Below are 18,639 nucleotides of genomic sequence, written 5' to 3'. Positions count from 1 at the left end.
AGTATTCAGGCCCCTTGACATTTCCACATTTTGTTACATTACAGCCTAATTCTAAAATGGATTAAGTTGTTTTTTTCCCTTCAGCAATCTACACACAATTCCCCATAATAACCAAGCGAAAACAGTAATTTTTTTATTTTAGCAAATGTTTTAAATATAAAAAACAAAAATACCTTATTTACATAAGTATTCAGACCCTTTCCTATGAGACTCAAAATTGAGCTCAGGTGCATCCTGTTTCCATTGATCATCATTGAGATGTTTCTACAACTTGATTGGAGTCCACCTGTGATAAATTCAATTGATTGGACAGGATTTGGAAAGGCACACACCTGTCTATATATATATAAGGTCCCACAGTTGACAGGTCATGTCAGAGCAAAAACAAAGCCATGAGGTCGAAGGAATTTTCCGTAGAACTCAGAGAGGATTGTGTCGAGGCACAGATCTGTGGAAGGGCACCAAAACATTTCTGCAGCATTGAAGGTCCCCAACAACACAGTGGCCTCCATCATTCTTAAATTGAAGAAGTTTGGAACCACCAAGACTCTTCCTACAGCTGGTCGTCCAGCCAAACTAAGCAATCGGGGGAGAAGGACCTTGGTCAGGGAGGTGACCAAGAACCCGATGGTCACTCTGACAGAGCTCCTTTGTGGAGATGGAAGAAACTTCCAGAAGGACAACCATCTCTGCAGCCCTCCACCAATCAGTTCTTTATGGTAGACTGGCAAAATAATGTTCTACACAGGTTTGAATAAAAAAAAAGCTATTTTTGCGGGACTATAAAAAAACGTGAAAGTACGTTGATAATCGGTTCCCATGCTTTAAAAAAAAAATCAAACAGAACATAATATTTACATTTTTGGTTTGGGTTCTGTTCCTCAAATAATTTGTTATTTTACAGTTTTCTGTTCTGTTCCCCGAGGACTTGACATGGACCAACAACACCACCACACTTGTCAAGAGGGTGCAACAGCATCTCTACTTCCTAAGGTGGCTGAATAATTCCTCTCCAAATACTACTGCTGCACCATTGAGAGCGTCCTCCTGACCAGTTGCATCACGGCCTAGTACAGGAATTGCTCCGTCCACGACAGCAAGGGCCTCTAGCGGTTGGTGAAGACTGCCCAGTACATGGACCGTGCTCCCACCCATCCAGGACATCTACTCCAAACGGTGCCCGAGGAAAGCCCGCAGCATCGTCAAGTACACCACACACCCCAGCCACGAGCTGTTCACTCCCTTACCATCGGGCTGATGATATCAGAGCATGAGGTCTGATACCAACAGGCTCAGAGAACGTTTATATCTACAAGCCATCAGACTGCTGAACACTTGAACTGGGCTGACCACACATGTACTCTCACTCACTCACTCACTCACTCACTCACTCACTCACTCACTCACTCACTCACTCACACACACACACACACACACACATTCATGCTACATACACATCACAACTGCTGCTACCAGAATATTATTATGATTGCTAAATACTGCACAATTGAAACACTTGCCCCCCTAATTTCTCCTTCCCCAAAACATGTGTAAATGTTCCTATATTGTACATATGCTAAAATGTTTATTATATTCTACTGAGCCGTTTACTGTATGTTCGTATTCTTATCTTTTATTATTTCTTATTGTTGTTGCATTTATCGAGAAGGAACCAGCAAGTAAGCATTTCTTTGGACGGTGTAAACCATGTGTATCCCGTACATACCACTAATAAAACTTGAATTTGAAACTTGAGGTTGGTCAACAGTGGTCAGGGGCTCTGCCTGTAGGTGTTGGCTAGAGGTTGGTCAGCAGTGGTCAGGAACCCTGCCCATAGGCTAGGTGTTGGCTACAGGAAGGCCTGGGTGTGGGGCCTGTGAGGTCATTGTCAGGTCATCCCTGGGGAGGAAGTGTCCTGCCTTTGAGCGTCCATTTCTCTGTTTACGGGAAATGCCGGAGAAGGGGTGGAGGACTTTAAAGGGCTTTACAGTACATACAGGTCTTGACTTGTTTGTGGTGTTGAACGCAGAAACAGTCAAGCGCCGGGTACACCTCTTGTGATAGCATTGAGTAGGTGTGATGGTTTCTAAACCCCCCTGCTACTGTGATTTTCAATGTGAAATAATCTACGGTGGATCTCACTTAACATACTGAGGCACAATTATTTGTTACTCCAGCCTTCTTTACAGGTATCTTTACTAATTTCGCCACTAGAATAATTACTATCCGAGAAACCAAGTCCTTCAGTATATTTGAGGTCACTGACCAGTGGATACTCACCCTTCCACTATCAGCAGGTCAAACAAATAAGCTCACAAAGAGCCTGGGGAAGCGGGGAAGTATAATTTGTTATCCCCTTTTGTAATTCGCCACTGTAGATTTGTTCTTTGCCTGTAATAAAACATTATAGCACAGAGGCTGCAGAGACCGGATGCTATTTCCATGGTTAAGGGACAAAGTTGTAACATGCAGAGATTAAGATGTGTTTTTGGTTGGAAATGATTTGGAAGCTGAAAACTGGGAACTGATTCAATCGGTACCTTTGTTCCGATTTAGTCGAGGACACCACTATTAACTGCATCCCATCCCATTGATGCTGGTCCATGGCCTGGGTATGGCTGTGCCGCTGGAGGCACTCTAGGTTTATTGGTGGTCTTTCCCCACACTAAAAAGACCTCTCATCTCTTCTCATAATATCACGTTGTCGCTCTCCATATGTCTGATGTTCCTCCATATAACCTGCTATTATTACAACAGTCTTGCCCATTCACCCTCTGAATGGCACATATACACAATCCGTGTCTCAATTGTCTCAAGGCTTCAAAATCTTTCTTTAGCCTGTCTCCTCCCCTTCATCTACACTGATTGAAGTGGATTTAACAAGTGACATCAATAAGGGATCATAGCTTTCACCTGGATTCACCTGGTCAGTCTATGTAATGGAAATAGCAGGGAGTCCTTATGTTTTGTACACTCAGTGTAAATGTACTGTCAATGCTGTATAAAGATAATACTTCATGTTGTGGTCTGTAGATAAAGACATTCCTGATGGAAATGCCATACTGTACATTGGAATGGGCAGATAGAATCTTGAAAAATGTCTCTAACAATGTCATTGTTCTCTTCCTGAATGGTTTTTAATTTGTTTCCCTGAGAAACGTTGAGTTGTATTAGCCATTCATCATGGCAGAAGGCCTGACACCGTGACCTATGAGAGATCACTCTGGGGTTGATTAATCCTCCTTTCCATTGATCAGACATGTTCCTCTTCATTTCCTATAAAAAAGCGTTACCAGCCCTCTCTGTGTTGGTTTGAAAATGGCAGAAGGCCTGACACCGTGACCTATGAGAGATCACTCTGGGGTTGATTAATCCTCCTTTCCATTCATCAGGCATGTTCCTCTTCATTTCCTATAAAAAAGCGTTTCCAGCCCTCTCTGTGTTGGTTTGAAAATGGCAGAAGGCCTGACACCGTGACCTATGAGAGATCACTCTGGGGTTGATTAATCCTCCTTTCCATTCATCAGGCATGTTCCTCTTCATTTCCTATAAAAAAGCGTTACCAGCCCTCTCTGTGTTGGTTTGAAAATGGATCCTAGCTGAAGACAAGCTGTCTCACTCTGTCTCCCACCTTCATATTAATCTCAGGATGGTTTTTATGTTGTTTTTTTTATTTTTATCTTGCTAATGATCAGAGTTTGGGATTTTATGAATTAGATCCACTGCCCATCAGATGAGTTACAGCTTCATAATGCCTCTCTGTAAATGTCCTTTGGTTTAGTAATATATTTGATGGGTTTATTGTCTCTCCTCTCTCTCCTCTCATTCCTTCCTTCACTGGCTCACCCTCATCATTTGCCAGATTTCAGAAAACTGCACTGACAAAACTGTCACTGTATGGTGTGTGTGTTTGTTAACATACATATTTTAATGTTTGAATGTGTATTAGTTGACATGTATGTGTGAACTACACTACAGTAGGATCTTAATTTGAGCCAGATTGCTACAGCAGGAAAATAATCCTGCAGCAACGGGAAATGTGGATTATTATGTGTATTATAACTGACGATACATTTTTCGTAAGAGAAAATCAAGTCTGAAATTTAGAGTGGAAATTACAAACTTCAGAAACCTTTTTTTAACCTCAAATACACTACATGTTTTACATGTAGGAAAGTTCACCTGCAACAGGGTGATCAAATTAAGATCCTACATCTCTATACGGATGCTCTCATCTGGTCCTGTCCTCTCAGTGCCTATACAGAAGCCTACACCGTGTGCGCCATAGCTGTTGGTTCACCTGGCGGGTCAGAGGTTGAGGCTGGGGGCGGGACAGTGGAGGAGGAGGACAAAGAACAAACCTCTGAGGAGGAGGAGGGAGGAGCAGATAACACATATGACAGACGGGTAAGTTTTCAAAACCAAGATATTGTTATTATATTATGTTTGCTATTCCATAGAGATTTGTTACTGATAATGTTGTTCTTTACAGACCGACGGTCGATCCAGAGCCTTCTACATTGCCAAAGAGCTGGTGGACACTGAGAGATTGTGAGTGACCTGAGTATCACATATAACACTACTAATCAGCATCATTGTAACTCTTTTACTCTGTAACATTGTTATGTCCTTTTCACCTTGTTGTTTCACCTTAATAACCTGTAAATGAATGCATTTTTACATTCATCTGCACATGTAAACCTGACAGTGCCTCAATTCTCTCTCTGCAGACATGTGAAAGCCCTCAAGCTTCTCCAGGAGGTAGGTAATGAAGACGTCTCTGAACCAGACATGTATTTCTAGATGGATTAGATTTCCTCTCACCTTCATGTAGCAAACTCTGCTCCAGGAAAGCTCCCTGTCATTGGGCGTTGAGTTATGAGTTGGTAGGAGAAAGATACAGGAGATGGATCGGAGAGGCAGACAACAAGGTTTATACCAATCCCCTCTCTTGCAATCCCAATGCTAGGCTAGAAGCAAGGGGAAATAATGTCTAGATGCTTTTTACAGTGGAGATCCAGTTTATGAATTGCCTGGCTGGGCTGATGGGACAGTGGATGTGCAGTGATTTCTCAGATAGAACGGTAAACAGGCATTTCACCGTCATAGACGTGGGTTGTTGTGAATAGATAACAGTTGGAAACTTGGCTTGGGAGAGAGGGAAGGAAGGATGTATCTATAATACAATGTACTTGTATTTATTTTTGTGACTTGCAAACCTGCTGTAAAATGAATAAGAGTTCTGGACAAATTAGGAGAGGGTGTCGAGTCATTATTATTCCTTGTTTGCCATTATAGCCAATGGTGGTCATTGGTGAGAGTGGAGATGGGGCTCTATCTGAGGGTGAAGGTGGCTGAGAGGGCATCAGACACTTCCCTGAAGTATGTGTGGTGCCTCCACTCATCTCACTTTTGTCTCTCTGTGAACCACTTTCCCCAAGTAGAGCCCCACCAACCACTGTACTTTAATTCAATTTTGAAGGTATTACAAACTAATGTGACTTTACTTTCATTAATCTGATTACTTATATTTATCGAATCAACTATGTTTAATTGTTACCCGATTAAATTAACAATGTAACAATTAACTCATTAGGAATTTGGGGCACCATGAGAGAAGTTGTTTAAAGAGTTACCATCTCCCGATTTAAACTCTAAAGGTCTTTACCTATCACATCCATAAAGCAGTCAACGTATTAATGATAACCTCTTATCATATCGTCATTCTGAACAGTCATAACCTTCTTGGATCTGCAAAAACCCCAGCCTTACTTATGAATTCAATACTACACAAATTGGTTTAATTATTTATTTTATAGCTAACTAAATAATAACACAGAATAAACTTACACACTCAATACATGAGAAAAAGTCCCTAGTGGACTGACACAATATGGTGGCTTTTTACAAAACAACATGGAGAGGGAGAGAGAGAGAAAAATAAAGTGAGACACATCATTTATACATTTTAGAAACTATTCTCACAATAATCGTGTACTTTGCACAAGAACCGCCACCTCTTTAGAATTAGAAATCATGAACGTATTTATGTGTGTATGCCTTCGCTCACCGTTTATCACTGTCAGAACCCACCCTCCCCAGCAAGGTTGTTGGCCTTTCAGCGACACGCTTGTATAGCTCTGATTGTCCGAAAGTGGTCTCCCCTTTCCCATCTTCTACTGTTGTTCACTCTGGAAGATGCTCCATGGAAGATAGGGTAGCCAGCTGTGTAGACAGTTCCCATTGGCGATGAGAGTAGTAGGATACAATGATTTGACAAGAGTAGTAGGATGGTAGGATGGCTAATCAGCCGTACCAGTGATTGTTTGGAAGGTGAGCTTCTCTCCGCTTCCGGGTGTTGATATTCAAGGTTCAAACCACTCTGGACGTGAGCTGCAGCTCTATACACACCTTTCTGGTCTGGGAGGTGAGTTTATTTTCTTCACCTCGTGTTGAGGTTCAAAGTTCCAACCATTTCAAAAGTTTAACTACCACTTCACATTTCCTGGTCTACTGTTAATTTCTCCACAAATCCTTTTATGCACTCTGGCTGAAGGGGATGGCTCCGTCTGGCTGACACGCTCTCTGACCTCACTCAGGGTGTGGCTACATGCTATTCAAAGATTTAGGAGACAAATTATCTTATGGCTCCTAAAATCACATTCCTATCTTAACAGAAGTATTTTCATAATTTTTCATATTTCTTATACAACGTTAAGTATGGAGACTTCATACATGTAGTGTATATAATTTAAGTTACAGTATTTCCTTTATAACCTTTTGAATAACATGACAAAATACATAACAATTTGACATTAGTTTTCTATAGATCATCTCTGACCATTCCCCACGTTCTTTTGTTAGAAATATTGTTTAGTGGGAAAAAGTCTGTTAACAAAGCACATTCCTTGGTGGATTTTGGAGGGAGATCTATCTGGATCTCCTCTCCTTTAATTTATGACAGAGTGTGAGCTGTCAAACTGGCCCAGTTCCCCCCCCCCCCTCTTTTGTGGGTGAGAGAAGGACTGGTTACTGTCATCCATTGCCAAGCTGATCTGACCCATTTGAATCCTCACAGGACAGTCATGACATTGAACACAGTGTTTAAGTGGCAGTCTTTCTCCAATGTATTTACAATGACATAACCCACAGACTTTTGGTACATTAGGAGAGGAGTTGGAGCCTAAAAGCCCTAAAAAGGCATAACACCTCAAAGTACAAAGTACTTGCTTCATGTGTGTTCATATATTAAAAGTTTTCTCAGCCTACATGTTCACACATTCTATATATGTAATGTATACAATAACTATGTATACAATAACTATGTATTCATGCTATGACTCTCCCATATCCATGAGATGTCCACCACCCTCATATGACATGTCTGCTAAAATGTTTTATCTGGTTCTTCAATGATAGGATTAGACCCATCCGTTGTATAAAGTGATATGGTTGGTACAGTAATAGGTACACAAGCAAAAGCATGTTCAGATCTTGGCAGACATAACATTTTTTGTCTGTGGTGACGTCAAATCGTGTGAATCACTCAGACAAGATAGAATCATTGGGATGGCTTTGAATTATGTAATGGAGGGGTACCTACAGACTGGAGAACAGCACTGTCTGCATTAGCTGTGTAGAAGTGTTTTCAGCAGCAGAGAAGCCTATCCTATTTTGGGGGAGAGTAAGTGGTTCATTGCACATTTCTGAGAGAAGGCAAGGGAAGGCAACCCTTCTGTGGTCAAAGTTCATCTCGGTTCACTTCTCGCTGCATTACATCACAAGGCCTTGTCTGTCACCTCTTTCCTGAGAAACCAGGCTTGGATTGGTATGGCGCTTTAAAAAGTAGGTCAGCTCTTGCCTTGGGACTGATTCAACATTCCAACGTGGTTAATGGAATGACACAGCAATTTTACACTGTATTATTTCTAAAATACTGGTTGAGAACAATTGTTGTGATCAATGAGACGTAATTGTAAGATGTAATGAAAATTCCATCACAGAATGTGGTAATGCCCCTCTCCCAGTCATTGACAGGGTGCTGTACTATACTGTACATAGGGAAGCTGGTAAACATACCGTAGAAATCCTACTTACTTCTCATGGCGTATAGAGATAATCTAATGTTCTGTGCTCTGTACATTATATGCTAACTGGCTACTTCATGCAGTCATTTATAGTCAGTCTAAAAATAGACATCATAACACAGACAGACAGAATGCTCACTGAATTGGAAGTTATCATTTTAGTTATGTGAATGGAGGAGTCGTCCAGCCAGGACTGGAAGCACTTGTCGAATTCATACGTTGAGTGTGTATCATGTACAGTTTATTAATAACCCATATGGTGAAATCATCTTTGTCTCTGTGTCAGGACTTCAGGGAGGCGGTGGGGGCTGCAGTAGGGGATGAGGGGGATCCTGTGCTGGAGGAGGAGCGGCTGAGAGAGATCCTCAACGAGCTGCCCGATGTTTACACTCTGCACCGCAGAATCCTCACCGAGTTAGAGAATCGCATCCGACAGTGGTGAGATATTGACTGCACACCATATACACAAATCAAATCAAATTGTATTGCTCACATACATGTGTTCAGCAGATGTTATTGCAGATGTAGCAAAATGCTTTGGCTTTTAGTTCCGACAGTGCAGCAATATCTTACAAGTAATATCTAACAATTTTGCAACAAATACCTAATACACACAAATCTAAGTAAAGTAATGGAATTAAGAGTATATACATATATGGATGAGCAATGTCAGAGCGGCATAGACTAAGATACAGTAGATAGTATAGAATACAGTATATATATAATATATATATATATATATATATAGGCTACAAAATTACTGGCACCCCTGACTGGCAATGCACAAATAATGCTTAACCGGTCTAGGACTGGGGTTCCCGCAACAGCCAGTGAAAGTGCAGGGCACCAAATTCAAAACAAAAAAAATCTCATAATTAAAATTCCTCAAGCATACAAGTATCTTACACCATTTTAAAGATACAATTCTCATTAATCCAGCCAGTGTCTGATTTCAAAAAGGATTTACAGTGAAATCACCACAAAAGATTATGTTAGGTCACCACCAAGCCACAGAAAAATACAGCCATTTTCCAGCCAAAGAGAGGAGTCACAAAAAGCAGAAATAAAGATAAAATGAATCACTAACCTTTGATGATATTCATCAGATGACACTCATAGGACTTCATGTTACACAATACATGTATGTTTTGTTTGATAAAGTTCATATTCATATAAAAAAATCAGAGTTTACATTGGCGCGTTACGTTCAGTAGTTCTAAAACATGCGGTGATTTAGCTTAGTGTAACGCTTCTCATTGGTGGAAGGAGAGGAGGACCAAAATTCAGCGTGGTAAGTGTTCGTCATGTTTTAATTGAACAAACTGAACACTACACAAAATAATAACGAAGAGAAACGAAACAGTTCTGCCAGGTGAACAGACACTAAACAGAAATTAAACACCCACAACCAAAATGGGGAAAACAGGCTACCTAAGTATGATTCTCAATCAGAGACAACGAACGACACCTGCCTCTGATTGAGAACCATACTAGGCCAAACACATAGAAATATAACAACCTAGAAAAAATAACATAGACTACCCACCCCAACTCACGCCCTGACTAACCTAACATAAAGACATAAAAAAGGAACTAAGGTCAGAACATGACACTTAGAGCCCCATCAAATTACAGAAAAACTCTTAATTAACATTGATACGATAACAAGATACGACTATTATACATGGAACTTTAGATACATTTCTCCTTAATGCAACCGCTGCGTCAGATTTATTTTTAACTTTACGGAGAAAGCAAACCATGCAATAATCTGAGTACAGCCTTTAGACAACAAAGCAGCCAAAAAGATACCCGCCATATTGGGTAGTCAACATTACTCAGAAATAGCATTTTAAATATTCACTTACATTTGATGATCTTCATCAGAATGCACTCCCAGGAATCCCAGTTCCACCATAAATGTTTGATTTGTTCGATAATGTCCATCAGTTATGTCCAAATATCTTCTTTTGTTAGGGCATTTGGTAAACAAATCCAAAAGCGCGTTCAGGTCGCGCCGAACGTCGGACGAAAAGTTCATGCCAAACTAAGTATGGAATCAATCTTTAGGATGTTTTTAACATAAAACTTAATTAATGCTTCAACCGGACAATTCCTTTGTCTGTACAAATTAAGTGGAACGTAGCTACCTTTCACGTGAGCGCGCCAGACCGAGGCTGTGGCACTCTGCCAGACCACTCACTCAACGCCTTCCTTTATAGTAGAATCCTCAAAACGGTTTCTAAATACTGTTGACATCTAGTGGAAGCCTTGGGAAGTGAAACATAACTAATATCCCACGGTCTCTTCAATAGGGGCTGAGTTCAAAAACTACCAACCTTCCGGGTTGGATTTTTACTCAGGTTTTTGCCTGCCATATGAGTTCTGTTATAATCACAGACATCATTCAAACAGTTTTAGTAACTTCAGAGTGTTTTCTATCCGAATTTACTAATTATATGCATATTCTAGCTTTTACGGCTGAGTAGCAGGCAGCTTAATTTGGGCTCGTATTTCATCCAAGCTACCCAATACTGCCCCCTACCCCAAAGAAGTTAAACAAATATAAACAAAATAAATATAGAGATAAACTCAAAATACCAACATGTGAGAAATACGATACTTTATTAATGTTTCAATGGAATCAACCAAAATAATTGATTGATTTAATTAAAAATCAATGTCCTCCAAATCAAGGTTTCACAATTAATGGCACACTTAAAGATGATTGGAAATAACATCTACCAAAATTAAACCACAAATTAAATTCCACTTATTTAAGTTTATCTAAGTCTTAAGGAACTATATTGAGACATTACATCACTTCCTGTTTCACTAGGGTATAAAAATGAGGTAACCCACACACAATATCCCACTGTCATCCAACACCATGAAGAAAACAAAAGAACTGGCATTTCAAAAGAGACAGATGGTCGTAGACCTTCATAAATCTGGTAATGGCTACAAGAAGATCCACAACCGATTGAATATACCATAGAGCACTGTCAGGGCAAATATAAAAAAATGCTAAAGATATGGAACAGTTGAAAACCTCATGGGTAGAGGACGCAAATGCATTTTGCCCCCCAGGATAGGGAGGAGGATGGTGAGAGAAGCAACAAAATCCCCAAGAATCACTGTGAAAGAATTGCAGGCCTTGGTGGCGTCTTGGGGTCACCAGGTTTCAAAAAGCACCATCAGATGCCACCTCCACAACCACAGGCTCTTTGGAAGGGTTGCCAGAAGAAAGCCCTTTCTGACCACAAGACACAGACGCAAGTGCTTGGAGTTTGCCAAACGTCATTTAAAATATGACTGGAAGAAGGTGTTCTGGTCAGATGAGACCAAAATTAAAAGTTTTGGTCAGATACAGCATCGGCATGTTTGGTGTCGAAACTGAGATGCATACAAGGAGAGGCACCTCATACCCACGGTGAAATATGGAGGGTGGTCAGTGATGTTTTGGGGCTGTTTTAATTCCAGAGGTCCAGGGGCACTGGTTAAGATTGATGGCATAATGAATTCCACCAAGTATCAGGCAATTTTGAAATTAGTAATGTAAGATATGTAAATATTATTAAAGTGACATTATTAAAGTGACTAGTGTTATATGTATTAAAGTAGTATGCTGGCTACTTTAGTCCACCTCCACTAGAGGAGCCTCAGCTGACATATACACAACTCAAGGGCTGACAAATCAAATGTTGTATGTCACATGCGTAAACTAACAGTGAAATGCTTACTTATGGGCCTTCGCAACAATGCAGAGACAAAAATATAGAAAAATATTAGCACAAGGAATAAATACACAATAAGTAACGATAACTTGGCTATATACACAGGATACCAGTACAGAGTCGATTTGCGTAGGTACAAGGTAATTTAGGTAGATATGTAAACTGTACATGTAGGTAGGGGTAAAGTGACTAGGCAACAGGATAGATAATAAACAGTAGCAGCAGCATATGTGATGAGTCAAAAGAGTTATGGCAACGAGGGTCAATGCAGATAGTCCAGGTAACTATTTGGTTAACAATTTATTAACAATTTAGTAATGTGTCTGCTGCATACTGAGCCCAGTGTCTAGTGTGCACTCCATCATTTCACTCCCTGTTTTTTTGTCTTCATCCCATTCTTTCTCTTCCTTCAGGGAGGAGAGCCAGAGGATTGCCGATGTCATCCTATCCAGGAAGTCAGAGTTTGTGGTCTTTACGACTTACATTGGCCACTACGACCGCAGCATGAGCCTGCTGGACGAAAGCTGCCGGACCTCGCCCGCCTTCTCAGCAATCGTCCGCCAATATGAGGTCAGATGTCAAAGTCAAGTCAAAACTGTTTATAGCACTTATACAGAGGCACTGTTATAGTAAGTAGGTGTGCACTTTCTAGATGCAATATATTTGAATGCCATTCAAACATATACACTTTGGGATACGCGTTTATGAAGACACTGGTTGTTCTAGCAGGCTACATACAATGCTACTGTCTGTATGTTTGTGTAAATTCATGTAATCTGCAGCAGTGTTTTGTAATCATAATGTCCTGACTTTCATGAGGAGTTTGTATAAAATGTATTCTCCTAAATGAGATGACTACAATGGAATGTTGAAAAGATGGTAGATCAGAATCAAATGTCTTACCTTTAACAGTAAGGCTGATGTTTCTGTATTCGGTCACTGATTTGACACCTGTCCCAACCCTGATCCTCCTCAGTGAGGTGTAAGAGGAGGACAAAGAGGTTCTCAGTAAACAGCTTCACTCCGTCTCTGTAGAGAATACTCTGGGTTCACTTCTGAATTTAGTTCATGTGAATCTGGGAGGTTTAGCACGGGGGTCAGTCCAGGAGCACAGACTGTCCTGGGTAGGCATTGATCTCCTTCAGAGAAGAGGAAGTGCCTGACAGAATACAGCCTATAGAGACACAGAGCACGTAAACCTTAGATGTAGTTTTCTTATGAACATTCGGGATTTGTTTTGAATGTACAATATACACCATAGTTTGTTTTATTCATAACAAATTTACGCTAATGATCAAACTTACATTTTAAGCTATTACAATTAACCAGTTAACCTAATGGTTGAACCTCGTCTATGGTTATGTTGTTTCTGAAATACTGACAAACAAATAGACAGATCTGAAAATGTGATCTTGGTGAATGTAAACACACTGTAGGACTCACCTTCTTGACCTGCAGTGATATGAAGGACTGAGCTGACATATAGATTCACATGGTGACTGTCCACATCCAGGAGAGAAACACTACTTATCCAGAGAGTTGGGACACTTGGGTGGTGCACTTCTCTGTGTACAAGCCTAGGGCTGTGGCAGTCAAGACATTTTGTCAGCCAGTGATTGTCAAGCAAATATCGAATCAAATCAAATAACTGTGTTTCTCACGGTAATGGACCGTTAATTAACATAAACACATTTTGCAATTCCTGGCTTCCACACATAGCTTACAAGCCACTTATGCAGACCTTTGGAACATCTACATTTTAAAAAGTCTAATAAATCCATGTAATATAGCCTACATCTTCACAATAAATCCATTATTTATTTTAGACAGGTCTAAAATTGGTTTGGCAATGCCACTGTCAGCCAGAGAAACATGCTGAGAAGGATTATTACCACAGCAAGCAAGGTACTTGGAGTCAAACCGACAGGCCTGGATAAGATCTTTAAGGTCAGGGCCCTCCGTAAGGCTCACAAAATCATTTTAGACCCAAGTCACCCCCTGTGCCTGGACTTTGAATTACTCCTCTCTGGGCGCAGGTATGGGCACCCCTCAGCAGGAAAAACAGAACGAGACAATCATTTGTGCCAGGTGTGATATCCCTCCTAAATAGCTCGGGGAATGTTCCCATTGACTCCGTAAGGCCAGCAGGCTAGTCTTTTCTTATTTTTTATGTAATGTTTTATTTCTTATTTCTTACTATTATTATTTTTATTGGTGCGTAACTGTTATGAAAGTTGTATTGTCAATTTTGTTTTGTATTTAAACGCCACTTTAAACGTGTACATGACACTGCAACAAAATTTCCCCATGGGGACAATACAGTCAGTAAGTAAGTAAGTAAGTAAGTAAAGAAACAGGATATGAAGAAAATGTAGTCTATTTAAAAAAAACTAGTGGGCTACACTAGTTCATTTAGCAGACAAGTTTTGCTCTGAATTCCGTGGCATTCTTTTTTATTTTTCTATAGTTTGAAGAATACAATTGAACAAAGCTTAATAAAATGTAAATATTTTCTCCAAACGATTTGAGGGAGTGGCACATGCAGCTATTCTGTGTTGAGCAGTTATAAATAGGTACTCCTATATGGGTAATTTATAGTTATTAATGTAACTTTAGTTGTTCAACAAACATTGTGCTATATGTTTTGATGTTTAATACATTGTAAGGCTGCATGATGAGACTCTAATAATGATTTGAAAGGCATGAGCTCTTCTTTGTTTTTTTTTGTTGCACAGGCTGTACACACTCCAATAGTCTCTCATTCACAATTTGACCAGCACTTGATAATGCCTCGAATTTCGCAGCGGCATCTCCTTTGTGGCTGTAATGCATCGTAAAGAAATCCATGCCTTTTATCCCACTGTGTATTCAATAGGGTCTGGGTTGAAAATCGACCAACCTCAGATTTTCCACTTCCTGTTTGGATTTCTTCTCAGGTTTTTGCCTGCCATATGAGTTCTGTTATACTCACAGACATCATTCAAACAGTTTTAGAAACTTCACAGTGCGTTCTATCCAATAATAATAATAATATGCATATATTAGCAATTGAGACTGAGGAGCAGGCCGTTGACTCTGGGCACCTCTGGGCACCTTTCATCCAAGATACTCCATACTGCCCCTGCAGACATAAGAAGTTAACACCCCCACTGACACTGAATGAGGCTCTTCCCCATTTCTGTCTTTCGTAAAATCCATTGTACAGTTCCAGTCCCCGCCGACCACCAGCTCCTCAGGTGCTAACTGTGACAGTTCCTGTCTAAGACACCCAAATAGAACCCCCCTCTCTCTCCCTGTGTTAGGCTCATACACATTTGTAAAGACAAAACCCATGTTGTTAATTTCTGCTTTTTCAACAAGCAGCCTACCCCTACACACCACCTTTGAGGAGCAAATTTTTACAGACAGACACGGTACAAAAAGGACTGCCACCCCTGCACTAAAATTTGTCCCATGGCTCAACACACTTACCCTTTTCCACTAGAGCCCCTAATTGACTTTATTCAATACATGCGTCTCCTGCAGAAACAACCTGTACTTATTTTTGTTTTAAATATATACCCAACACACTCCTCTTTCCCGCATCTCTGGCACCATTTATATTAAGCGATCCTACCCAAAGAGTCTCCATAATAAGTGGGAGAAAAGCCAGCAAAGAAAGAAACCAATAGCAAAGCTCAAAAAGCCCCCGTGCCAGAAAGAAACTATACATCTAAACAGTGTCTGAAGGTAGACCCTTATGCACTGTTGTGACCCACTTCCTCAACCTAAATCATTTCCTGGGTGAGAGGACACCATGCCCCTCATTTTTCATAGCATGTTGTGCTGATCTTACAAACTTTCTCGGATCTGAAAAAAAGCCTCAATATTAACTTTTTTCCCCTTGGTCTCATTCAGGAACCTTGTCAGTTCCTTCAATGTGAACTTTGACCCTTCTACTTGACTAGCTGTCAGCTCCGGACCCATTGAAGAGGAGTCTGAAAAAAATAACTCCTCATCATCCTCTTCCTCAGACTCACTTTCCTCCTCATCTCCCATCCTGACCACCTGCCCTTCCTCTCTGGTCAGGGCCTCCCCCCCAGCAACAGGCAAAGGTTCCATGGTGCCTTAGACCACTTCCTTTTTCCTTTTCCGCTTGACACCCTCCTCCTCCCCCCTAGTCTCTTACACTTCCCTACTATACTCTCCTCATCCACTAGCATAACCTGACTAGACCCAGCCTCATCTACACAACCCTCCATAGCATGACTAGACCCAGACTCCGCTACACCACCATCCATAACATGACTAGACCCCGCCTCATCTACACCACCATCCATAGCATGACTAGACCCAGCCTCCGCAACACCACCATCCATAGCATGACTAGACCCAGTCTCATCTACACCACCATCTCTAGCCTGACTAGACCCAGACTCCGCTACACCACCATCCATAACATGACTAGACCCCGCCTCATCTACACCACCATCCATAGCATGACTAGACCCAGCCTCCGCAACACCACCATCCATAGCATGACTAGACCCAGTCTCATCTACACCACCATCCATAGCATGACTAGACCCAGCCTCATCTACACCACCATCCATAGCATGGCTAGACCCCGCCTCATCTACACCACCATCCATAGCATGACTAGACCCAGCCTCCGCAACACCACCATCCATAGCATGACTAGACCCAGTCTCATCTACACCACCATCCATAGCATGACTAGACCCAGCCTCCGCAACACCACCATCCATAGCATGACTAGACCCAGTCTCATCTACACCACCATCTCTAGCCTGACTAGGCCCAGCTTCATCTACACCACCATCCCTGGCATGACTAGGCCCAGCCTCTGCTGTCCGCATCTCATTGCCCCCTGCACGTTGACCTCGATTTCCCCCACTGGCGCTTGTGCCCTCACCTTGTCTATGGCCTTTATGTGGGCACGCAAAGCTCTTATGCCCCAAATCCCCACACTCAAAACACTGTAGACTATCTGTGCTAGCAAACCCTGCGTAGAGCCACACTTTAAAATGCACATTTAGCTGTTGCTCATTGTTATTCAGAAACATAAACACTTGTCTCACTGAACGAAACCATGTGCTTAACGACATCTGCCTGAAAACCTGCCGACAGTACACGAAAAACGCTAGCAAACTTACCAAAATGACTCAGCTCTTTCCTGATTTGATCATCCTTAATAAACTGAGGCAAATTTGCAACTACCACCCTTGTCAAAGGGGTAGAAAGAGGTCAAATTGGCACCAACACACCCCTTACAAATATTCCACTAGCAATTAGCCTACCAACCAAATGTGCTCTTTTCATGAACACAACCACAGCTTTGTTCATTCTAGAAGCGGAATGTATAAAATCAGCTCCTACCTGTTCACAAACTGCAAGCAGAACCTCCTGCACTTTAACTCCATTCTCAGGAACACACCTGAATCCATGCCGTATAGACAGCGTCTCCTCCACGCCCGGGTGAGAAGCCATCGCGCACACCACACCTTTCAAACCTCAGGAAACTAACTCTGTCCTCGTCCACCCTAACTTTGAAAAAGACTGTGGATACCGCTAAAACAAATCATGCATTAGCCCTCCACCATAGAAAATAAAATTGAAAGAAAAGACCAAGGACAGAATCAAGAAAGATAGTTAGGACAGAGCCCTCCACACCAAACACTCAAACTCCAAAACTCCCAGCATGCACAGAGACAGAGAGACAGAGAGAGAGAGAGAGAGAGAGAGAGAGAGCTGATATGGTCTATGTTACTGTACAGTAGGGTGTTTGTCTTTGGTTGCATTGCTGTTGTCTAGCTGCTGGTGAAGAAGATAAGAAAAGCTAATTAGCAGATGGTCAGTCTTTAAAACTCCCCTATCAAATCAACATATTGCTCTGCCAGGACTTTGGCATTGATTTGTGACCCATGCTGTATGTGGGGGGAAGTGTGATCATGGATGTGTGTGTGTGTATGTGTGTGTACATGCTTGTTTGTGTGTGTAAAAGTGCAAGTGTATAGGGATGTTTCTGGAGGGCACTGTAGGGACTATAAGTGCTGACCAGCACTATGTTGAGATATTGGCACTGGCTTGTCACATAAGTGACTTGTAATTCTTCTGAAACTCTTAGAATTAGTGGTGACTTGAGGAAACCTGGTGATCATCAAGGAATCCCTAGAGTTCCTCAAGGAACTATTGCTAGTATCTTCAATGAAGGTATCAGAGGCGTATGAGTTCTTAAAGTGCCTAATCAAATCCCAAAGTTGGATTAGTTAACACTTTATTACTGTATGTACGCAGCAATGTCAATATTATATTAGAATGTTTAATATGCATAAATATTCAAGGAACATTTTAATTTGCAGTGTACCAACTGAACATGATAAACAGGAATGACCTAAAATAACTCTGCCACACCTCCCGTCTGATAGGCTGCCACCTCTACAATATATTATTAAAGGTCCCGAACAGTTGAAGTTGGAAGTTTACATACACTTATGTTGGAGTCATTAAAACTCGTTTTTCAACCACTCCACACATTTCTTGTAAACAAACTATAGTTTTGGCAAGTCGGTTAGGACATCTACTTTGTGCATGACACAAGTGATTTTTCCAACAATTGTTTACAGACAGATTATTTCACTTATAATTCACTGTATCACAATTCCAGTGGATCAGAAGTTTACATACACTAAGTTGACTGTGCCTTTAAACAGCTTGGAAAATTCCAGAAAATGATGTCATGGCTGTAGAAGCTTCTTATAGGCTAATTGACATAATTTGAGTCAATTGGAGGTGTACCTGTGGATGTATTTCAA

The 18,639-nt window shown here is 41.1% G+C and overlaps 1 protein-coding gene across 3 annotated transcripts in view; it reads left to right on the top strand.

Moving 5' to 3' along the window:
• The window catches only part of fgd5b (FYVE, RhoGEF and PH domain containing 5b), a 55,313-nt gene that overhangs the window by 11,329 nt on the left and 25,345 nt on the right, over nucleotides 1-18,639 (top strand). For 2 of the 3 annotated variants that reach the window (XM_036950384.2, XM_021569253.3), the window contains exons 3-7: nucleotides 4,254-4,407; nucleotides 4,493-4,551; nucleotides 4,731-4,761; nucleotides 8,374-8,525; nucleotides 12,238-12,394. In XM_036950384.2, the coding sequence (XP_036806279.1) occupies nucleotides 4,254-4,407; nucleotides 4,493-4,551; nucleotides 4,731-4,761; nucleotides 8,374-8,525; nucleotides 12,238-12,394 (553 nt within the window). Of the gene's footprint in view, nucleotides 1-904; nucleotides 1,754-4,253; nucleotides 4,408-4,492; nucleotides 4,552-4,730; nucleotides 4,762-8,373; nucleotides 8,526-12,237; nucleotides 12,395-18,639 lie in introns of those variants that run through there. The other variant, XM_090205713.1, reaches the window with a different exon arrangement.

The sequence above is a fragment of the Oncorhynchus mykiss genome, chromosome 17 (genome assembly GCF_057628025.1).
Source record: "Oncorhynchus mykiss isolate SJ-2025 chromosome 17, ASM5762802v1, whole genome shotgun sequence".
Taxonomy (NCBI): domain Eukaryota; kingdom Metazoa; phylum Chordata; class Actinopteri; order Salmoniformes; family Salmonidae; genus Oncorhynchus; species Oncorhynchus mykiss.
This window is presented reverse-complemented; position numbering and strand designations above follow the sequence as displayed.